General features: G+C 36.9%; 1 protein-coding gene across 1 annotated transcript in view; it reads left to right on the top strand.

Annotated features, from left to right (window-relative positions):
• The window catches only part of HEATR5B (HEAT repeat containing 5B), a 65,327-nt gene that overhangs the window by 477 nt on the left and 40,416 nt on the right, over window positions 1-24,434 (top strand). The window contains exons 2-17 of the mRNA XM_084900583.1: window positions 596-743; window positions 1,976-2,187; window positions 5,315-5,423; window positions 7,472-7,621; window positions 7,912-8,083; window positions 9,739-9,896; window positions 10,892-11,141; window positions 13,788-13,943; window positions 14,434-14,684; window positions 15,365-15,476; window positions 16,666-16,818; window positions 17,575-17,674; window positions 18,003-18,112; window positions 19,412-19,575; window positions 20,324-20,499; window positions 22,978-23,083. Of these exons, the coding sequence (XP_084756709.1) occupies window positions 618-743; window positions 1,976-2,187; window positions 5,315-5,423; window positions 7,472-7,621; window positions 7,912-8,083; window positions 9,739-9,896; window positions 10,892-11,141; window positions 13,788-13,943; window positions 14,434-14,684; window positions 15,365-15,476; window positions 16,666-16,818; window positions 17,575-17,674; window positions 18,003-18,112; window positions 19,412-19,575; window positions 20,324-20,499; window positions 22,978-23,083 (2,505 nt within the window). The 5' untranslated portion in view covers window positions 596-617. The remainder of the gene's footprint in view (window positions 1-595; window positions 744-1,975; window positions 2,188-5,314; window positions 5,424-7,471; window positions 7,622-7,911; window positions 8,084-9,738; window positions 9,897-10,891; window positions 11,142-13,787; window positions 13,944-14,433; window positions 14,685-15,364; window positions 15,477-16,665; window positions 16,819-17,574; window positions 17,675-18,002; window positions 18,113-19,411; window positions 19,576-20,323; window positions 20,500-22,977; window positions 23,084-24,434) is intronic.

The following is a 24,434-nucleotide window of genomic DNA, read 5'->3' on the forward strand; positions in this document are numbered from 1 at the left end:
TAATGACCTGTTTTTGTTTGTTTGTTTTAATGTTGTCTTTATATTATTCTTTTCCTTTTTTGAATGTTTTATTGATTTTTAAAAAATATATATATGTATATATATTATTGATTTTGTACAGAGAGGAAGGGAGAGAGAGAGAGAGTTAGAAACATCGATGAGAGAGAGACATCGATCAGTGCCTCCTGCACACCCCCCACCGGGGATGTGCCCCCTCAACCAAGGCACATGGCCTTGACCGGAATCGAACCCGGGACCCTTCAGTCCGCAGGCCGGTGCTCTATCCACTGAGCCAAACCAGTTTCTACTGAACTGTGGTTTTTTTGTAGGCATTTATTTTTTTTCTGGAAAAATGCCTCCTTTGCAACTATTTCAGTTATTTTACCCAGTTTAACCTCTCCCCCTCCCCCTGCTAATCATTACTTTTTTTTTTGTGCCCTTGTCCTTTAAAATTTAGTTCTCAGGTTTTGCCTCGAAGACGTTATGTAAGTTTCCTTGAAAAGAAATGAGACGGAAAGTCCGACTTGTCATGTCTTAGCGGCCACAATCACAAAGCTGGGCTTCTAACAAGTCCTTTTTAATTTGTTACCTTCAGGTGTGAATTGGAAGCTTCAGTTATGGAGTTAGCCCACAGTTTACTGCTGAACGAGGAAGCTTTGGCTCAAATCACGGAAGCAAAGAGGCCAGTTTTTATCTTCGAATGGTTGCGATTTCTTGATAAAGTCTTGGTTGCTGCCAACAAGGTATGATATTGCTCTCCCCCCCTCCCCCTTCGCCTCCCAGTTGGGTTAACATAATCGAGAATGCTATGTGTTCATGATCTGTGAGAAGACATGTTTTAGAAGGTTGTAGGTCTCATGGGACTTGAGACGATGAGCCCTGTCACAGAGATTTAGCCTCTGTGCTTTTTTCTATTCTGTGGCAAATCCCACACCTCCTTTAGACCCACCTTCTTGCCCGTGTCATGTCTCCACCTGGACAGCTGAACGGGACTGGAGAAGCACACGCCAGTATGACTGGTGCCACTCTGACGCCATTGTCTCTGACGTCAGGGGGTCCCTCCGAGCTGTCCAGCAATCCCAGTATCTTCATTTATATCTCTGAGGCGTTCACAGCGGACTTTCCCGCTGTGTCCTTCGTCCTGCACAGTCTGTTTCATTCTCTGCGCGCTGCTTTTCTGGCCTGAAAATTAGACGCTTTGCTTGACATCCGATGATCTTTGGATGCCTGCTCAAATTTGAGAGGGAGTCGTGAAAAGTTTTCTGGGCAGGGGGACGTTTGTTCACTGTATGTCACCTGTGGACTAGTCCAGTTCTTTGAGAAACCCTTGATGTTAGTAGCATAGGTTTCTCTTGGCTAGTCCTTCCCCAGAAGAGACGTTCCTACTCTCCTGGTACAGGGTGTATGTAAATTCTTGAGTTCACTTTTGCCTAGAATATTCATGCTTAAAATAGCGCATGGCATGTAATAAGCACACGATACATATTGAATGAGTGAATGAATGAATGAATGCATGGATTTTTAGTATTGAGTATGGGTAGATCTGAATGTTTTTTCTGTTGCTTAAGGCTCCTTCAACGTAACTAGTTTCTTTTGATTTCCTTCACTGACCTATAGCTTTTTGGACTACTGAGTTCACTTTAAAAAGGAGCTTATCTGGGTTCTAAAACATCAGTTGTCCGTATACTCAATATTATACATCCTGGGACTAGTGGGTTATTTCTTAGTAAGTTGGCATGGAAACTTTTGGAGGGGAACGAAGGAAACTGGTTAATCTAGGAAAGTGATTAATTTCCCACCGAACGCCTTATCTTGAAAATTCTCATCCATTTTTTTTTATGCCTAATGTAATATATCTTTTAATTATTAGAATGCCCTAACTCTTAAGTATTTTTTTTTTATTTTTACTAAAAGGCAACAAAAAGTACATAGTAAAACAACTGTTGATGTTCATTTATTTATTTATTTATAACAGACTGATGTTAAGGAAAAACAGAAAAAACTTGTTGAACAATTAACCGGATTGATCAGTAGCTCACCGGGACCACCTACACGAAAATTGCTAGCTAAAAATCTCGCAGCCCTCTACAGCATTGGGGACACTTTCACTGTTTTCCAAACACTTGAAAAATGTAACGAAATTATCAGAAGTAAAGATGACACTGCAGCCTATTTGCCAACAAAATTGTAAGTATTTACCTTGAGAATGGCCCTTGCATGTTTTTAGGGGTTTTTTTCCCCAGAGTTACTTGTCTTAATAAAAGGCCGCCGATTATAAAGACCTCCAGATAGATGGAGCCGAGGCATGCTGCTGACATAAAAGCCCCCTCAGTAGGTCCGGGGAAGGGTTCTATCTCAACATTTTCCCATTGCCACCGGGACTTTCCGCAAACGACAGAGGATTGGTATAATGTCAGCAGTTTGCAGAGGGGTCTTTTGGTAAGTTTGGATGGAGATAATATTCTTGGCTGGGATGGAAAGAAACATAAAGAATTTCTAGGTGATGGGATTGAGGCAGGAATCGGCAGGCTGTAGCCCACAGGCCAAATCCAGCCCGATGCCCGTTTCGTTGGGATGCAGACACGTCTGTGCGTTGAGGAGTAGTTGCTTTCATGCTGTAACGACAGAGTTGAGTCCCTGTGACAGAGACCATTTTGCTCGCAAGCTTTCTGACCCCTAGATTAAGAATTTAATCCAACTCCTAGCTCGTACTGTGGTTTGGATCCAGCGCGGGTATTTTTGGAGCAGTTCTTGAAGATAATGAGTATAGGGACCCAGGCTGTGAAAGTTAAATTAGAAGCATAGCAGTTATGGTACCATGAGGAGTGCTGTGGGGAGGGAAATTGCACCCAAATAAGCTTAGCTGTGGTGTGCAGGAGAGCGGTGTCAAAGAAGGCTTCTCAAAGAGGCATCAGCTCAAGAGCAATCATCAAGGAGGGAACGTGGAAATTAGTCAAGTAAGAGGTTAAGATGAGAAGAAGAAAAGATGGATGTGATTGGCCAGGGGTAGGCAAATTTTATGAAAAGGGCCAGATAATAAATATATTTGTCTCTGTGGACAACGACTCAACCTCTGCCACAGACAGTATATAAATAAATTAGTGTGGCTGTGTTCTTATAAAACTATTGGAGGCCTGGTGCACACAATTCTTGCACTGTGGGAGGTGTCCCTCAGCCTGGCCTGCGCCCTCTCACAGTCAGGAACCCGTTGTGGGATGTCCGGGACCCCTCTCTCCTCACTGCCTGACTGCTCACTGCTCCTTGGTGCAGAGTCTCCCCCACTGCCACTGCACTCGCCAGCTGTGAGCCTGGCTTCCGGCTGAGCAGTGCTCCCCGTGTGGGAGCGCACTGACCACCGAGGGCAGCTCCTGCGTAGAGCATCTGCCCCCTGGTGGTCACTGCGCATCATAGTGACCAGTTGTTCCACAATTTGGTAAATTTGCATATTACGGCTTTTATATATAGGAGGATTTAAAAAGCAAATGGCAAGCTGGTTGATGGGTAAGACTTGGCCTGCAGGCTGTAGTTTGTCAACCTGTTTTCTAGGCAAAGGAAACTTCTAATTGGAAACAGAAATGGCTTATTTATACCTTATTTACAGTGTTTTTTTCAGAAAGATACAAACAAATAGAGGAAACAGGTTGAGAGGGGAAGATGATGTATGCTGATTTTAAAAAAATATATTTTATTGATCTTGTACAGAGAAGAAGGGAGAGAGATAGAGAGTTAGAAACATCGATGGGAGAGAGTCATCGATCAGCTGCCTCTTGCACACCCCCTACTGGGGATATGCCCACAATCAAGGTACATGCCCTTGACCGGAATCGAACCCGGGTCCCTTCAGTCCCCGAGCCGACGCTCTATCCACTGAGCCAAACCGGTTTCGGCAATGTATGCTGATTTTGAAGTATAAATGGGACTAGCCAATTGGCAGTGTGTAATTGGCAGGTGGAAATCCTGGTCTGGACTGTAGAGATCTGAGTTGAGAAGGTAGTTTTGGTGAGTGGAGAATGGAGTTTTATGAGTAGGCGGAACCCTTTGGTAGGGATAAAGTTACCTAGGAAGAGTGAGGAGAGAAGGTGCCAAGAATACAACTCTAGAACACCAACGTTCAGGATGACAGAGCCAGCATAATGGCTTACAGAGGAAATTAATCTGAACACTGATTCTTTGGTCTGCTTTCAACTGCATAGATAAGTTGTGATTAAATTTTGTGTCGGGACAGGTATAGATCTCAAAAGCTTTAGTAGAGATTAGGGAGCGTTAGTATAATACTTTCCACTTTATTTTGGAGTTTGAAGCTATGTTAATGATTTTGAAGATTTAGTTCTCCGCCACACATGATTTTATAGTTCAGCTTAAGTAGAATTTATTACATATTACATATTATTTATGTGTAATTCCAGTGGACTCATGGTTTCTGTTTAGGAATTTCCTAGTATATTGTGGTACATGACCTCAATCATCTTTAACGTTATCAGCCTGGAGAGTATTGAAAAAAGCATGGGATTTGGAGTCAAAGAGGTGAAGGTCAATTCCCTGATTTTACTGTTTACTACACATATGACAGTGAGCTAAATTTATTAGCTCTTTCTCAGACTCAGAGTAACTTGCTCAGGACACAGAGTTATTAGGTGGCAGGTTCTAGGATTTAGGCACACATTTGCCAGACTCCCACATATATGCTCTTCATTTCTCCTCTGGTCTCTAAGCTAAACTCATAGTTATTCATTTATTTACTGTTTATATGAGTGACGGTTCAGTGGTTTCCTCCCTCCTGAAGATATAGGCTGCTGTTAATTTCTGTTGCCAAATGTTCCATTAAAGCCATTTAGACTAAATTTTGCAAGTAATTGTTTACTATTATTTGTAATAGAGGTTTCCTGTTTCCAGAATTTACATTTTCTTTGGAAGGATAAGATATAACCGAATAAAATGGTCAAGTCACAATACAGTTATCAATATAATTTTGTCAAAATGAGTGGTTGACAGTATTATGTATGAGAGAAGAGAGGGATCTTTGTGGATTGACATAATTTGAGAAGTCTTCATGAAAGGAAAGTTTGAGTTTCTTTCCAAAGGATGGGTATGATTTGTTACGTAAATATGTATTTATTCTCTTGTTTTCCTAACAAGAATGAAAGTTGATAAACCATAGTATTTCTTATAATTATAAAGAATAAAGTTGAAAATTAAGGATTTGTACTCAAGAGTGCCCTGCCCAAATATAAATTGTTTTCTGAAAATGAGAAAAGTTTGATAAAATTAAGTTATTAACCTGAACAATGACTAATGAAAATACCACCTCTTATAGGGCTGCAGTGACTTGTGTTGGAGCATTTTATGAAAAAATGGGGAGAATGCTAGGTAGTGCATTTCCAGAAACAGTAAATAATCTCTTGAAATCTCTGAAAAGTGCAGAGGTAAGTTTTACAACAAATATTATTTAAATGTTTTGCTAGTGGCAGGAGTTAATGTCATTTAAAAATAGATGTTTGCCTCTTTTCTCTCACTATGGTATTCATACGGTTTAGCAGGAAGGTAATTTAAAGTATGACTTGCAAAAAAATTACTTGCTCTTTTTTAATGTACAGGGAGAAGGGAAAGAATGCTTTTCTTTGACAAAGAAAAGATTTACGTATCATTTTTTTTTTTTTTTTTTTTTTACAGAGAGGAAGAGAGAGGGAGAGTTAGAAACATTGATGAGAGAGAAAATTCAATTAGCTGCCTCTTGCACACCCCCTGCCGCAGATGTGCCCTCAACCAAGGTACATGCCCTTAACCGGAATCAAACCCGGGACCCTTCAGTCCGCAGGTCGACGCTCTATCCACTGAGCCAAACCAGTTTCAGCTACGTATCATTTCTTACTTAGCCTTATGGATATCTTTGCATCACCATTTTATTTTTTGTACCACTACAGAAAGTTCTAAATGGAGCAGGTGCGGCAGTAATAAGTTAGCACAGACTGGGTAGCTTAGAACAACAGAAATGTGTTGTGTCACAGTTCTGGAGGCTGGAAGCCTAGCATCAGGGTGTCAGCAGGATCATGCTTCCTTTGAAGCCTCCTGGGAAGAAGCCTTCCTTGTCTTGTAGCTTCTAGGAGGTTCCTGGCAACCCTTGGCATTCCTTGGTATTCCTTGCTTTGTGGATGCCTCTCTCCCAAACTTTGCCTCCTTGTCACATGGTGTTCGCCCTATTCATCTGTGATCTGTGTCTAAAGCCTTCTCTTGTAAGGGAACCAGTCATGGGATTAGGGCCCACCTTCCAGGCCAGTATATGAACTCTTTACTTGATTTCACCTGCAAAGACCTTTTTTCCAAATAAAGTCATGTCAACAGGTAATAGCACTTAGGATGTGAACTAATCTTTTGGGTAGGGGGACACTGTTCCATCCACAGTAGCTATTGTCAAGTAAAAATAGTTCTCTTTTGTCATGTCAATTTGATAATGCTTTTGAGAATTCTTTGTCAACTTGAAGTTAACTAAAAATAGCCTAGACCCTGGACTTTCATAGTCTAATTCCCTTATCTAGGAAAGCTAAAGATTTGGACAGTGTCTTCTGGGAACCATTTGTCTATTTACTAAGTAAGAATTGAGGACATATTGTCAGGTACTGGGCATATAAAGGTGAATATGACAAACGTAAAAAAGCTTATAGTCTGGTGAGTGATATTGTGTTTTAACAAATATACAATACTATTAGTAACATGAATAAAGCACTACAAGTGTATGAAAACAAGCTTTTGGATTCATTACAAGAAAAGGAGAATTTAGCATAACTGTGACAAGTTTTTAAAATGTGTTGGATGTCTTCTTTCTCTTAGGTGGCTTATATTGCTTTTTAACTACTTTTTACTTAACCTTTCACATTTTGAAAGTATGGGTCCTTAAGATACAATACTAAAGCTTTTGAATTTGTCTTCATAGTTTCATTATATTGCACTTCAACAGGTCATGGAAACATGGAAATGTGTTTACCTGCTGTAACCTAATTTCTCAGGAACAATTTAATTGAAGTTAGTAATTCAATTAAAATTAATAATTATTTTGCCAAAGGCGGTTTGGCTCAGTGGTAGAGCGTCGGTCTGCAGACTGAAAGGTCCCAGGTTCGATTCCGGTCAGGGGCATGTACATTGGTTGCGGGCACATCCCCGGTAGGGGGTGTGCAAGAGGCAGCTGGTCGATGTTTCTCTCTCATTGACGTTTCTAGCTCTCTATCTCTCTCCCTTCCTCTCTGTAAAAAATCAATAAAATATATATATATATTTAAAAATAAATAAAATTAATAATTATTTTTACCTTTCAGGTACTTTCTAGAATACTTAATTTTATTTTTTTATTACTTACTATTTATAATTTAGAGGTAAGGTCATTAGGGCCACAGAATTTTTGTGTTTTGGTATGTTCTTGTTTAAATATGGAATTTGCTTTACAACCTAATTTTTAACTTTTCTTTATGTTTGAGTGTAGTCTCAAGGGCGAAGTGAAATCTTAATGAGTCTTCAGAAAGTTCTGAATGGGCTGGGTGGTGCAGCAGCCTCTTCTCATCGAGATATTTACAAGAATGCCAGGTCCCTCTTGACTGACAGGTCCATGGCTGTTCGATGTGCAGTTGCCAAGGTTAGTGCTACACCAATTTATAATGCTGTAGGGTTCGCCTGGCTTGTTTTCCATTTCTTAACGATCACTCTCCTTTATCTCCTAAGGTCCAGTGTCTTGAAAACTGTTGGTTCATATTTTTTTGTCCAACATTTTGGTTATTTTTGGAGAGTAAATCTGGTTCTTATTATGCTATCTCTGGAAGTGTAAGTTTTAGGATGTAATTTAATAATTCTTCTTCTTCTTCTTCTTCTTCTTCTTCTTCTTCTTCTTCTTCTTCTTCTTCTTCTTTTTCTTTTTTAATATGACAGTGTCTACTAGAACTACAGAATGAAGCTGTGTTCATGTGGACTGCTGAACTGGAAAATATAGCCACTCTCTGCTTTAAGGCTTTAGAAAACTCAAATTATGGAGTGCGAGTGGCAGTGTCTAAACTCTTAGGAACAGTCATGGCGACAGCACTAATGCCAAAGCAAGCAACAGGTAACATTCTTTGCCAGCCCCTGACCTAGACTGTAGCAGACACTTAAAGGTACATGGAATGCTTCTTTCTAAATGAGTTATTATTCATAGGCAAGTCACTTTAAATGATTTCAATCATTAGGTATTTCTCTACTTTTCGTAATGTTAAAGTACTCAAAATGGCGTTTTTTCTTGGTATAGTTAAGACATTTTTTATGATGATAATGTACAAGGTAATATTACAGCAAGTATGTTGGACACATAAGCGGGAAGATTTATGCAATGATTTTGTATGATTCTCAAGGGCTTTAAATTGGGCACTTGATACCCTTTTTTACTTTAAATCTCTGATGACTAGATCACCATTTGTGACATAGTATTATTTTTCATTTTTTCTTGGCCATCATTGTGAACAGAATCGGAAGCAGCATTGACTTCTCATGTGACATCTCCTATGGCTCCCAATTTCATGGAGATGCTTCAGGGACAGTGGTGTGTAGATCAGAGCATACCCGCTATGCTGTGTTCCCACTCCTACTCTGTATCTATAGAGAAGGAGAGTCAGATGTTAGAGAGTCAAGTCCTAGCTCCTATGTTTATTAGTTGTGAAACCCATTGTTCTCTTCACCTTTGATAAAAATTATTTCAGTCTGTGAATTAGATGATGATGATGACAGGTAACATTTTTTAAGTGCTCTGTGCCAAACATTGAATTAAGCATATAACAGAATTGTTTATTTAATCCTCACAAAAGACCTGTGAATTGTAAGTACCATTGTTATTGCCATTTTATAAATAAGAAATTTGGAGTTTAGAGAGATCACACAATTTGTGTTCGACTAAGTATTGTTTTAAGTGTCAGAGCTGAAATTAAAATTCAGGCGGTTACATTCTAAAGCCTACATATTTAATCATGAGCTCTATGTTTCTTTCTAAAGAATTTTTGTGAGGGTTATATTTGCTACTATATGTAAAAAGGCTTCATAAAATATGAACCTGTATACCAAAGATGGCAAGACAGCTGTAATCCAGTGACATTTCTTTTTTAATCCTCACCCGAGATATATTTTTCCATTGATTTTTCAGACAGAGTGGAGGGGAAGGAAGAGGGGAGTGGAGAGAGAGAGAAACATTAATGTGAGAGAGACACTTCAATTGGTTGCCCCCGCACAAGCCCTGACTGAGGCTGGGATCAAACCTGCAACCAATGTACGAGACTTGTCCAGGAATTGAACCAGAGACCCTTCGATCCACAGGCTATTGCTCTAACCACTGAGAAAACTGGCTAAGGCTCCAGTGACATTGGTAACTGACGAAGTTTCTTTGTGTCCACCTCAGTTTTGGGAAGGAAGCTGTCCATGAACAGTTAGCAGTATCTGCTGTGGGTATGCTTTGTCCTTGTGTTACACATACTGAGGTTACATCATTATTAGACGATTTATTGAATTGATTTTGAATTTTAGTTTTTTTCTACTCTTAGCATTTTTGCTTCAAATTGAATTTATTTTTGCAAGTTTTTTGTCAATTTTAAGAAAATAGGAAAACTCAATGGCCTTATCTCCTTTGTGGTAACTTAGGTATGTTTAAAAATAATTAGTTGAATTTAGAAATTAGAAAGTTTTATTTAACTGATAGCAAAATGTATTTATTTATCATTTTACTTTTCATCCTGAAAGTAATGCGCCAGAATGTGAAGCGAGCAACATTTGAAGAAGTCTTAGAACTCATGGCCACAGGATTTCTGCGTGGAGGGTCAGGTTTCTTGAAGAGTGGTGGAGAAATGTTAAAAGTTGGAGGGTCTGTTAATCGTGAAGTGAGAGTCGGAGTCACACAGGTTTGTAATACGCGTATAAAAGAGTTCTGTTCATGTCCTTGTTAAAATTCATGGGAGACTCTTGCTGAGTATAGTACACACACAGATTTTTAATATTGTCTGGTTTCTTTCAAAACATTCTTTTTACCAAATGAATGAATTACATTTAAACTCCAAATTGCATGCTTCTATGGAAAGGTAGATAATTAATGATGTGTAAATAAGCCTATGTCTTCTTTATTTATATAAATATCTAAGAAAATTTTACTTTTTAGAAAATCAGCTGTGAAATAATTCTGTTGTAATTAAAATATTATTTATGTAGCTTGAGACATTTAGATTTTAATTTTGATCACCGATCCTGTAGCTAAAAATATTGGTTAATACTTTGGGTTTTCATAAATTGTTAATTACCAATAACATTCTAAAATTAAACCTGACTTAGAATTACAATTTTAAAATAATAACACCAAGTAAGGTGTTATGAATAATGATCTAATAATAATTAATGCTTAATAAGATTAAATATTTCATTGTGATTTTAGTCAAAATCACTTTAACTGTTTCTTTTTCCTGAAACAAGTGTAAATAGAAGTAACCATTTTTTATCTTAAAGTCAAAAGCAAGTGATTTGTAGCTGTAGGTCTGTATTTATTTAGTGTACCCTTTTTTACTTTAAATCTCTAATGACTAGATCACCATTTGTGACATAGTATTATTTTTCTTTTTTCTTATTCCTATAACCTATTACCTTCTTCATAACCAGGATAAATTCAGCTTTCCTTTCATCCTTTACTCACTGTGTTCTTCATGAAGCTATTGTCTTAACTATGTTAGTCAAAGATAATTCCTATGTTAGAAGTACTAAAAATGTCTCATGTTTTAAATTCTCTGTATTTTAATCTCAAATATTATTTATTTGCATGCTGTTGTCTGTTATTTCTGTGGTTGCTTTGTCTGTAATTTCAGTTCATTTATAAACATTTATTTGAAGTCGTATCTTAATCTGTTTATAGGCATATGTTGTTTTTGTCACAACATTGGGTGGACAGTGGTTGGAGCATAGCTTTGCTCCATTCTTGTCCCACGTACTTGATCTGGTTTCCCATCCTCGGGCAACGCAAACACATGTAGAGGCTGTGTACTCCAGACGATGTGTCTCCTTTATCCTGAGAGCTACCGTGGGCAGTTTGCTGGGTGAAAAAGCCCAGATTGCAGCTGCCAAAGAAATATGCCAAGCTATTGGAAAACAGATGAAAGTAGTAGGTAAGGATTGACGTAATAATGTTATTGATTGCCTTAGTCATTTAGTTATTTTTATTATTAATAAACTAGAGGCCCGGTGTATGAGTTTGTGTACATTGAAAGGAAATTAGAAGAAATATTTTAGAGGCTGGGGCGGGTCCTTGGGAGGTTGGCTCCAGGATGTGTCCGGCCCATCTTGCCCAGTCCCTATTGGGGTTGGTTGGGGTTGGCCGGCTGGGGAGAGACTGCAGGAGGGGCCCAGGGGGTGTTCAGCCCCTCTCACCAGTCCCCATTGGGGCCTATTGGTGCTGATCAGCTGTGGAGGGACCATGGGAGGTAGACCGGCTAGGGAGGGACTGCATGAGGGCTCCAGGGCAATTCAGGCCCCTCTTGTCCAGTTGCAATTGGCTGGACTCCAGCAGCAAGCTAACCTACCAGATGGAGCATCTGCCTCCTGGTGGTCAGTGCACATCAGTTAGACACTTAGCATGTTAGACTTTTATATATTTAGATACCAACATCTGATTAATTTATATATTTTTCTGGGCTGTTTTTTAACAGTCATTTTATTGAGTACTCTTATTTGATATTAAAGCAACACATAATTTTAGTGAAATAGTTTTTAAAGACTTTGGTAGCATGTTTATAAAATTAGGGTTTTTGTCTTATTTCAAGTACTTATACTGATTTTATAGCTCTCCTGGTACACAACAGTATTGCTTTGCTCTCTTTAAGGAATAATCAATGTGATTTTTATGCTTGGAGCCTTTTATTTTGTATACACATCTTTTATTTTATATATATCTCCCTTACTAGACTTAATATGAAGACTTGAGAAGAATCGCACATTATAGGATATATTGTGAAACCCCAGTAATTCATAATTAAAAGAAATCCTTTTCTAAGATGTATCAATTTTATAAATTTTTTAATTTAACCAATAGTCTGAAATTCCAAAGCAGGACTTTAAGGTTTGAATAATCTATAATAATAAAAGCATAATATGCTAATGAGACTGGGCAACCTTCTAGAAGAAGCTGTGGTGTTGGGGGCCGAGGCAGCGGTGGCCCCTGCTGTGGTGGGGATCGAGCCCCTTGCAGGAATTTCGTGCATCAGGCCTCTAGTGAGTGCGATAAAGTTCCTGCCTTTAAGGAGCTGACAATTCAATTAGGAAGTCCAAGCAAGGTAAATATAAATTCTGTAAGACAGTTTAGTTTTATCACTCTTAGTAATATACATTAACATTAATCAGGCACATTATATTGCCTCATAGGGTTTCTTAGAAATAAGAATTTAATGAATAGATAACAATCAGTAATTTATATTTAGAGAAAATAATTTTATAAGTTTTACAAGTACACACAAGTTAGTTATAGTTTTTGTTGTTCATATCTTTGTAAGCCATTTTTTAAATGTACAGAGCTAACTGAAAATTATAAAATATGAATTAAAGGTTGCTTAAGTTAAGGAGGTATACTAGTATGTCTTGAGATATGTTAAAATAGCAATATATTCTAGGTGTACAACTTGAAAAATCTTTGCACATTGATTCATTGAAGATATGTTTGAGTGCCAGAAACACTACCAAATCGTGGGAGGAAAATAGTGAACCAGAGACAGAGAACTACCTGCTCAGGCAGCTTCTATTTTAGTAATCAAAGAAAGAATTCATGCATTTTTAAGTCCAAAAATTACTAAAAAGAAGAGTATTTAATTAGAGTGCATATGTTAATTTATTATATTCTATTATTCTATATTCTATATTTTATAGTCTATTAATTCATAATGAATGCAAAAAGGGTAAGAAAGTTTTACTGTCATTTATGAGTTATTAATCTTAAGGCCATAGAGTAGTCATTTGATTTAAAAATCCTAAAAACTTAATTAAATAAAATGCTATATATCTGGAATTTATGGGCCAGAATGTATTCTCAATTAGTAAATTGACAAGGGATTTACAGCTGTTCTATGTTAAATATATCCCAAGTCTGGTGGACATTAAAAGGTGATGGGAGGGGACAGCAGAGTGAATGGGGACTTTGAGGAACATTCCAGTAAGAAGATCTAAAGCCTCTTTCCTTACGTATCTACTTTCTGGTCAGTAATTTGATGATACTACCAATATCTAGCAGCACTTGAAAATAGCAGTAATAATAGTAAGTAACAATAATAGCCACTAACATTTATTCAGTGTGTACTGAGGACAGCACTGTGTTAAATTCTTTATATGCACTGATAAAGTGTAACAGTACTCTTCAAGATAGGCACTTACCCCTTTCAGCAGAGGAGGAACTTGAGGCCCAGGCAGGCTGAGTGTCTTGCTCAGTGCCAGAGAGCTAATAAGACTGGGCACACTGGGGTTTGAACCCAAGTCTTCTTTCCCTAGAGCCTGTGCTTTTGTACTCCGTAGTTTGCTGCTGCTTACTGAAATTAGGTCTTATCCTAGAGGCAGACAAAATTTCTCAGAATAAATGTATAATTAAAGCATTACCATGAAGTCACTAAATGATGTTTTTAGGCTACTTCACTATTATTTACACAAGTTTTCTGCTGAGAAATAACAACATACAGAATCCTAACACTCAGGCATAATTAAATGTAATTATCGTAGATCAGGAAAATTGTATTTAATTCCCGCTCATTGAGGACATGCCGCTGTGTTTCCAGAAGCAGTAGTGAATGACACGAGCAGTGAAAACAAGTCCGGAGCAGCGGACATCGCGGCCAGCCAGCACGTGATGGTCTGCGCCCTCCAGGAGCTGGGCAGCCTGGTGCAGAGCCTCAGCGCCACCGCCTCCCCGCTCATTCAGGAGGCGTCCATAGGTATGATGGCCACTTACCTAAAGGGATATTCCTTTGCCGGTTTAAAAAATCATAGGTATAATTGATATTTAGCTCCTAACTAGCTGCTTGTCATCAAATTAGCAATTTAGGTCTTTTGGTAAAAGTAGAGTTTTATTTAACTTAAAATTCACTGTGATAGTATTGAATTAAATGGTGAAATAAAGTTTGGGGAAACAAATAAAAAAAAAAAAAGTCATGGTAGTTTCTGACCAAAATTTGTTGAATACTTTCATTTATATTACATCCACATTTATATTATATTGAATGTAATTACACTATGTTCTTTGTAGAAAATGTTCCTTTAAAGTACTCTGCTATTTATGAGGTAATGTGTGTGTTTTTTTGGCAAAGTTTTGAAAGTATGTTTGAAGCCATAATAATTATGATTTTAGTTATTGTACAAAGTCTTTTGTTCATGAAGTTGTTTGACTTCATTAAAGAGTAATTTTCTGAGTATTTTCTTTGTTAGGACTTTTGGAGACTGTGACTTCTGTGCTGCTTCATCCAAGTATGGCCGCTCGGCTCGCCGCTGCCTGGTGCCTGCGCTGTGTGGCCGTGGCATTACCTTTCCAGCTGACGCCGTTTCTAGACAGGTGTGCAGAGCGGCTCAACAACCTGAAAACGTCACCGGAAGCCGTTAGTGGATACAGTTTTGCAATGGCTGCCCTGCTAGGCGGAGTTCATCAGTGTCCACTGGGCATTCCTCACGCCAAGGGAAAGGTAGGCAGATCCTAGACTTGCAAGTGCTGTCATGTGGGCTTCAGTCTTTTGGAACACCTTCTGTGTTTACTGTTGAACGAGGTTCATCTCTTTCATGAAATCTCTTTAAAACTATTCAGTCTTTGATAGCTTTTCTGCCCACTACCACCTTTGTACTATTTGTCATTTAATTATGTGCTACTTGTTACTTCCCATTTTTCCTTTGTCTTCTCTCTTTAACACTAAGTATTGTAAGATTAGTTTAATGGCATTTGCATAATAGGACTTCAAAAAACCTTTGAATATAGGATAATAGTACCAATAATTATAGTTATATGGTCACATGGATCAGCACTGTTCTGAGTGCTTTGCTTCATGAACTTACTTAATCCTTGAAAGAGTGAGTAGGCACTTCTCTTACTCCTGTTTTGCCAACGAAGGACCTGAGAGAGAGAGGTTAATTTGTCCCAGGTCAGAAAAAAAGCTAGGATAAGAACCAGGCAGACTGGCTCCACAGCTCACTCTTAACCACTACGCTGTTCTGGGTCTCCTCAGTCAGCAGTGCAGTCGGGCTTGAGTAGGTCTCGAAATTGCCTCTTTGAAAACATGTTAGCAGCAACAGCAAAAAGGGACAACTTCTGTCTTAATAAATTATATTAGCTATGTATTTTCTTATTTGATTTCTTTAACTTTTCTTGCAGATGGTAGTTAGTATTGCTGAAGATCTCCTACGAACTGCTACCCAGAACAGCAGGCTGTCTTTACAGCGCACCCAAGCTGGATGGCTTTTACTTGGAGCACTTATGACTTTGGGTATAATGATATTTAAATAGGGTTTTTGTCTTATTCTATAACTGTCAGTAGACAATAAGGAAAATTTAATTTAAGGTATTAAATTTCGCATACTAGGCTTTGAATGAGATTATAAAATGGTAAAGATGTTTTTCCCATCACTTGGTAGTATATTTCTTTTTTTTTTTTTTTGGCAATTTCTGCTGAGGACACTGAAGGAGAAAGTTATTAACAAAGTTTCACCTTTACCATCAGAATAGCCAAGGTGTAACTGACTAGCTTACTGTTATCAAGAGAGAAGAAAGTGTGGGGGGCACATTTTATCCCCAATAAAGGCCAGTGATGTAATGTTAGTAGGGTGATAATGTCCCGTTTAACAGTGTTGTTGGTTCTGCTTCCTTGGATTATCTTTATGTGCTTCCTTCTCTAAGTGCTGTGATAAATCTGAGGTGCAAAGTGCAGCATTGACATAGGACAGAAAGATGTTATTGTGATAGGGGTGTCCACCTTTTATTTCATCATTACCTTCTACAATAAGTGTGTGTGTGTGTGTGTGTGTGTGTGTGTGTGTGTGTGTACAGAGTTACTCAACACTTTAAACATCTGCCTTTTGGAAATTATGCTCTGACCTGGTTTTCTAAAGAAAATAAAAAGTAGTAACTTTTTTCTAGAAATTTTGTTAAGTATATTAAGTGATATGTTAAGTGAACTCCTTAGCAACGTAAATATAATTTCCTAGTTCTAAATATACTGCTCCTCTATACTAGTAAAACTAAATTAACCATATAAATTGCCCCTTCCACGTACAGGAATATATATATGTATGTGTATAGGAGATAAGTTTATGTACATATATTTATAGAATAGACATCATAAAATATTTTCTAAATATATTTTATCATCAATAATAGGTAATTCACCATTCTGAATATATTTGAGTAATTTATTAGATTAGGTTACTTTTTATGAATTTGTTTTATGTTTATGTACTAAAAATATTCTTCTTAGGTAAAAATTTTTATGCTTTCATAGATATATATTTTACCTACTGAATAAGAAACATTTTGAAAATGTTCATGTCAGAGATGAAGATAGAGTGAAATGCTAGCTATTATTAAAGCTTGAGTGGGGCTTTAAATTTTTTTTTATTGTAAAGTCTGTCATATGTGTATATATATGTATGATTTTGGATTCTCCTTTTCTCGGATAGGACCATCTGTCGTTCGTTATCATCTACCGAAGATGCTGTTACTATGGCGCAACGTTTTCCCTCGTTCTTTAAAGGAACTGGAGGCTGAGAAGGCCCGAGGCGATTCTTTTACCTGGCAGGTAACACTGGAAGGCCGCGCTGGAGCTTTATGTGGTAAGAACTGGAAGGGATGCACTTTCAGAGTGTTTTTTATTACTAAAATGTTTGTGAAGTGAAGGAAAAGAACTACTTCAAATTTTTATTTTAATATGTAGTAAATTTGTAATATAAACTTGTATGTAAGTTTAATATATAATCTAAAGTTTGTAGACCTTTAGACTTAGAAGCAAATTGTAAATAATCTACACCAGTTTGCTAATCATGAAATAACTAGGGGCCCAGTGCACAAATTTGTGCACCTTGAAAGGAACTGTGGGCCATGAGGCTGAGGTGAGCACAAGGGGCAGGCCTCAGCCCATCCTCCGCACCCCCACTCAGCCCTTCCCACGGCGGCACTGGATCTCCTCTCTGCAGGCAACCCTGCTCCTACCGCCCCTGCTCCCACGTGCTGACGGCACCAGCACTAGCGGCACGGTGCAAGCAGGGTCAGCGCTGGCAGCAAGTACAAGTAGAGCTGTCACTGCAGATGGTGCGAGAGGCAGCTGCCAGCCCCAGTCACCCCTCAGGAGCAGGGAGAGGTGGAAATCTCCCTGACAGTTACCTCCCCTCACTTTGTTTCTGCTGCCCACCCTTCTAGCCTTTTTCTAATAATTTCTTTCTATAGTTGCAATTGGTTCTTCTTTTGGTTTTACCTGGTTTTAGAACTTTATGTTTTATAATAAGAATTGTAGGTACCTTTATATAATTTTATAAATTTATTTATCCTCACAAAAACTGCTCCAAATCTGTCCTTTTGAAAATTTTTTCTAGCAATGAGGAGTTTCGTTGCACATTGTCCTGAACTCCTAACTGAAGATGTGATTAGAAAATTGATGACCCCTATTGAATGTGCCATGACTATGATGTCGCAGTAAGTAAACAGTCATGACAAACAATTTCCAGTTTCACATATTGATACATACTCATGTTTTGTCCCTCTACTGTCATATAGGAAACATATAAAACTTTATTTTTATAAAATGACTTTTAAAATTGCAGTAATGATATGAATTGAAATAAAATTGTACTTTATAATGTTTCTGTTACTAACAGTAAAGGTGACAAGATAAACTTAATGAAAACCTAATGCTTACTGAAATACTGTAAATTTGTCAGTACACTGATACATTGCTGAAAAAAGTGGTTATAAGTAATACTTATTCTATAAGATGATACTAACTATACTTTTGATATTTTAGTATTCCATCTGTAATTAAAGCTCATGGAGCTCATCTGAAAGCTAGTGCTGCAATGGTCCGTTTAAGACTGTATGATATCTTGGCTTTATTACCTCCAAAAACTTACGAAGGTAAATATGATTTGTGGTAGGTAATAAAAGGGTTTTTTTTTGTTTGTTTGTTTGTTTTTTACTTCAGAGAGGAAGGAAGAAGGATAGATAGAAACATCAGTGATGAGAGAGAATCACTGATCAGCTGCCTCCTGCACGCTCCCTGCAGGGGACCAAGCCTGCAACTCAGGCATGTGTCCTAACTGGGAATCAAACCCCGAACCTCCTGGTTCATATGTCGCTGCTCAGCCACTTAGCCACACTGGCTGGGCTAATAAAAGTGTTTTAATGTCCCTTTCCGGTTTTTTTAGAGTTCCGACCATGGCTCTCCCATGACTTACTCGCAGAGGCAGACAGCCATTTTCCTTTTCTTCATCTAGACCAGTGGTCGGCAAACTGTGGCTTGTGAGCCACATGCGGCTCTTTGACCCCTTGAGTCTGGCTCTTCCACAAAATATCATGGCCTGGGCGAGTCTGTTTTGAAGAAGTAGCATTAGAAGAAGTTTAAGTTTAAAAAATTTGGCTCTGAAAAGAAATTCAATCGTTGTCCTGTTGATATTTGGCTCTGTTGACTAATGAGTTTGCCGACCACTGGTCTAGACCTTGAATACAGCATTTACTGTGCTCCTGGCCCCTTTCTGAGCCCTTTATAGATATAAAAATCTTTGACTCTAACCTCAACCTTCTGAGGTGATTAACTTATTTTATAAAATGAAGAATCTTGGGTAAATATGGGTAATATAACTTGCCCAAATCTGAGAGCTAGTAAGTGGCAGAGGTTGGACTTAAACCCAGCTGGTTCATCTTTAAAGGCTATGCTTTTAATAACTATCCTAATCTACCTCACATATATTATTATATAGCCAATAATGTAGGAATCTGGAGGTAAACTAGTAATGAATTTTACAGAAATTAAATATTATATAAAACGTTAATGCTAAAATAAGTCAGATTTGTTTCTAGTTCAGCCATGCCCAGGAATTTTGACATGCTCTGATTTAGTGTTTGTATATCATTGGGTAATTAATAAAATAATAATCATATCATATTTGATACATTTAAAATGAATAGTCTTTTCTCTGAGTTTTTTTTTTGGTTACTTTAAATAATTAGGGCTAAAAGACAATACAATAGTAAAAAAAAGAAATACCATTATTGTATATTAAAAACAGCATTAAAATAGTTAATGCATATTTTTTTAAATAGGAAATGGGAACTTAACTATTTATTTCTGTTGCACATGCTGCTACTCTGTGGGCAATGATTGTGATTTTCTTCCAAATTCTTCTTCTTAATCTGATCTGAAGTTCTATGTTTTAGGGTCCTTCAACGCACTTCTTAGAGAACTGGTGGCAGAATTCACTTTGACTGACAATTCAGCCAACACAACTACTTCCCTCCTCAGATCCCTCTGTCACTACGATGACAGTGTTCTTCTTGGCTCCTGGCTGCAGGAGACGGATCACAAGTCCATCGAAGACCAGGTAGTGAACCATATAGGGAACCGAAACACTTGCTTCATTGAACATGGTGCTTTCCAATTACACCATTTTATTGTTACACATGGTCACTTAAAAAGAGAATATTATAGACTAAGGTTTAATTTTCATTGAGCTTTCTTAGATATTTAAAGATGGTTTCTTGGTGGTGAACAAGTACGTAGTGAAAACAGGTAAACAGCAATAGTTAGAATTTGGTGAATTCTCTTTATTCAACATTCTTTATATTTAGATACCCTTTGGTGTCTATGGCCAAGACCAGTTTTAGGTGAATTTTTATTATTGGTGTTTTGTTTTGTTTTGTTTTAGTTTGTGTTCTGACAGATTGAAGAGAAATGGGAGTTAGTAAGTTGAGCATTTAGGACTCTTTTGCCCATTGAATACATTACCTCTTATGTACTTTTAAAAAGAGACACTAAAGCCTCTTTAAAGAAATTTTTGTGGGTTTAAGTGTTTCCTTTGTTTTGCTTTGCACATTTTAAGGTGGGTAACATAAACATGTTTTAGAATGAACAATATTTTTCTTAAATTTATAAAAGGTGTTACTGATGGCTTTTTTAAAAGGCCAAATTATATTTTTACCTATTTAAAATTTCTCAAATTCAGTCATTCTGTTATTTTTTGTTATATTATGTTTTCTCCTTCCTCACCTGTTCTATTCTTCATGCCCAGTTCTTAGTAAGTGAATTTCCTAAAGTAGATTTTGAATTATTTTCATGTCATTCTTTTGCAGCTCCAGCCAAACAGTGCATCTGGAAGTGGGGCCCTGGAGCATGATCCATCCTCTATTTATTTAAGAATACCTGCTGGGGAGGCTGTGCCTGGTCCTCTTCCTCTTGGAGTTTCAGTCATCGATGCTTCCGTGGCTCTTTTTGGTGTAGTGTTTCCTCATGTTTCTTATAAACACCGGTTAGTATAAAGTCACTCAGGTCATTTTATGTAAATTACATCCAAACTGTAGATTTTCCTATCCCAGTTAACTCTGCAGTTAAACACTAATCTTATAAATTTAATAACATAAGGAATACATACATGATTTTTAAAATTACATGCAAAAAATTTCACATAATTTGAAACTTTTTAAGATTTGGCTGTGTACTAGCATCTGGTATTCATTAAAATAGTTTGTTCACCATTTGATAAGTAGGTTTTGATTATATCTTTAATTAAGGACATCAATTTAGTAAGTCTTTTGTTTTTGTTACTGAAGAAATACTCCCCAATAACATTTGTCTGTTTGATGATCCAAATCTATAACTTGGGAAACTAAGCTAACTGGTTCTTTTTCTAATAGGACATTTTGGTTTGCTATAGTCTTTGTCCTCATTCACCATCCCTAAATTTAGTAGGCTTGCCTTGTTAAATAAATAAATAAAACATATATATAATATATATAGTCATTTTCCCAAAAGGGAGACAGAAAGTGAATTAATGCAAGACTTTCACAGTTCACTTGTTTTAAAAAATATGCCTTAAAATATTATTATATATGTATATGTAAAAGGTAACCCAAATGTTATCTTTTTAAAAGTGTTGGTTACTTAGTTAATTGCTTTTTAAAATGAGTGGAAATTTTTAAATATGAAATTTTACTTTACCCAGATATCTTTAAGAACAATTGGTTGCCATACAAATGTTAAAGAACATTAAATGTAAAGGAATTTTATAAAGCATCTACTTTAGTGTCCTTGTTTTACACTAAGGACACATAAAACTCTAAGACTTTATGATTTCTCCAAAGTAATCCAACTAGTTATGTGAGCTAGAACCCAGAAATATTTTAATTATAGCCAATCACTTTTGTGGAATAAGATTATATATAAATAGATAAATTCTTTTAAAGTATAATAAATAACAAATATTCAGTGAGTGAGGAATGAATTGTGACAGGCTGGAATATTTTTTACAGATATCAGAAAATACTCATGCAATGTTAAATGAAAAAAAAAGCAAAATGAAGGGTAACAAGTAATCTCAGTTAGCCATTTTAAAATACATTTTAAAAATGTACATGTGTATACATAAGAAAAAGACTTAAAAGAAAAAGAATGTATACAGGGGTAACTGGTTATTTCTGGGTAATTAGTTTTTGTTAATAGTTTTCAAATTAAATTAATATTTTATAAGGAAAGATTTTTTAAAATACGCTTTTTTAAAAAGTTAAGCATTTGCCGAAACCGGTTTCGCTCAGTGAATAGAGCGTCGGCCTGCGGACTGAAAGGTCCCTGGTTCGATTCCGGTCAAGGGCATGTACCTTGGTTGCGGGCACATCCCCGGTAAGCGTGCAAGATGACTCTCTCTCATTGATGTTTCTAGCTCTCTATCCCTCTCTCTTTCTCTCTGTAATAAATCAATAAAATATATTTTAAAAAAATAAAAAGTTAAGCATTTGCGGTCAGGTACAGGTAAATGATGCGTAATAGTAGTGTTGGAGACCATGTGTGTCCTCTTATGTGTGACCTTGAAGCAATGTGAGCAATGCCCTGCCTTTTCACCCATGGAGAGAATGTGTCAGAGCAGGTGTGTCAGAGCAGGCGTAGGAGTAGTCAACGTTAGTCCCCAATAGTTCCAACTGGAGTTCCTACAGGAGGCAGGAGCCATGTGATTTTTGAGGGGAGCTTTGACCCAAGACCCATGTCCTATTGTAAATTGAGCTCAAATCCTTATAATGTCCTTAGGGAGATTTTGATTTCCTACTTTAGGTCATAGTTACCTTTGAATTAAATCCATTTTCTCTATATTTCTTTGCCCAACCCCATTTCTTTTTAGAAGAATCTGAAATAATCTCATTCTCTTTTATAGTTTCAAATGACTGTGATTGCTTTGTTTTTGTTACCTGTCTCATTTTAAAATGTTGGGAATAATAAAAATCTAATTCACTTCTGATTTTTTTTTATATTAAAAAAATTGACCAAAGCTAAATCTTTGTAAAAAAATCTTCCTATTAGTTTCTAAGGATAGGGCATGAGGTACTATTTTCTTCTGAGAGTATTTTAAAAAATTATGCCACAATTCTTTATTTCCAGCTTAAAAATCTTCCACACAGATGCATAATTAATTATTGTTATTCTAGTCAAGAAAACCTGAGGACATATACTTTTTTTTTTTTTGGCTGCTGTCTATGTTAAAAGCCATGGAAATTATGACCTTATTTTTATGGTTGATACTTAATATTCAGTATCTTTTCTTGTTTCAATTGATAATCACCTATTCATAGACTGATTCAGAAAGAAGAGATCTGATTTGGACCAGCTGTGGGAATGAGATGGAAATGAGATAGCTTGAGGCATCATTTGTTAAACAATTAGCTCATACTCTTCTTATCTCTGATTTCTTGAGCCATATTTGAATAAAAAGTTTTGTTAATTTTCTCTTATTCTATTGTAGACTGCAGATGTTGGATCACTTTGCTGAGTGTGTTAAACAAGCCAAAGGTGTCCGCCAGCAGGCTGTGCAGCTTAATATTTTTACTGCTGTTCTTAGTGCACTAAAGGTATTTACTTGAAAACATAATAGGTATTCTGAACTATGATTTTAATTAATGCCTTTAACAAGGCAAGCATTTCTAAAATTATTGTGATGTTTAAAAGTATTGGGTCGGCAGCTAAGTAATTGCGGATTTTTTAAAGAAAATCAAAGACAATTTTTTCATGGAACTAAATAACTTTATTCTGTAATGTATTGCCCATTTCGATCAATGACCTTTTGCCATCTTTCAGGCAGCATCATAATCCCACGTTCAAAAAACTTCTGGTTTTTATTAGCAAAAAACTGAATCAGGTACGATTTGACATCATCATCATTATTGAAATTTTTACCATTCAAGGAGTTTTGTAAAGATCGAAACAAAAAGTAATCAGATGGTGCAAGGTCAGGACTATATGGTGGATGTGGCAAAACATCCCAACCAAGCTCCATTAATTTTTGCCGAGTGACCAAAGATGTGTGTGGCCTTGCATTGTCATGATGGAATACAACACCTTTTCGATTTGTTAATTCGGGCCGCTTTTCTTCAACTGCATTGTTTAATTTCGTTAGTTGTTCAATGTAGACATCAGAATTGATCATTCGGTTGGGTGGTAAGAGTTCAAAGTAGACAATTCCTTTGTAATCCCACCAAACTGATAACAAAACCTTCTTTTGATGAATATCAGCTTTTGATGTTGTTTGAGTTGGTTCACCTGGCCTGCTCCACGATCTTTTCCGCTTGATATTGTTGTAAACAACCCATTTTTCATCGCCAGTTATCAGTCGTTTTAAAAATGGATCATTTTCATTACGTTTCTTTAGCAAATTGCAGCTGCTAATGCGTTGCGCTAACTGTGATTCTTTCAGTTCGTGAGGAACCCATGTATCGAGTTTTTGAACATAGCTAAGTTGTTTTAAGTGATTTTCAATGCATGTATGTGATACATGAAGCTTCTCTGCAATCTCACGTGTTGTACTGTGACAGTCCGAATTGATTATTGCTTTGATTAGGGCGTCATCAACTTCAACTGGACGACCAGAGCGTTTTTCATCTTTGAGTGAAAAATCACCAGAACGAAATTTGGCAAACCAATTTTGACACTGCCGTTCTTTTAAGGCTTCGTCACCATAAACAGCACATAACTTTTTATGAGCTTGCGATGCGTTTTCCCTTTGCGGAAATAAAAAAGCAAAATATGACGAAAATGTTCCTTTTGATTTTCCATTTTTCAACGAACGCCAAACGAAAACTACAAAACAGATCAAAAAACTTTTTTTACTGATTAACAGCTGAATAGCCAACTATCAAATAACAAAATGTGTTTTACATTTGTACTACGTCTGCAAACTAAAAATTCAACTGAAGCCATATATGT

The sequence above is a fragment of the Pipistrellus hanaki genome, assembly GCF_964339955.1.
Source record: "Pipistrellus hanaki genome assembly, chromosome: 12".
Taxonomy (NCBI): domain Eukaryota; kingdom Metazoa; phylum Chordata; class Mammalia; order Chiroptera; family Vespertilionidae; genus Pipistrellus; species Pipistrellus hanaki.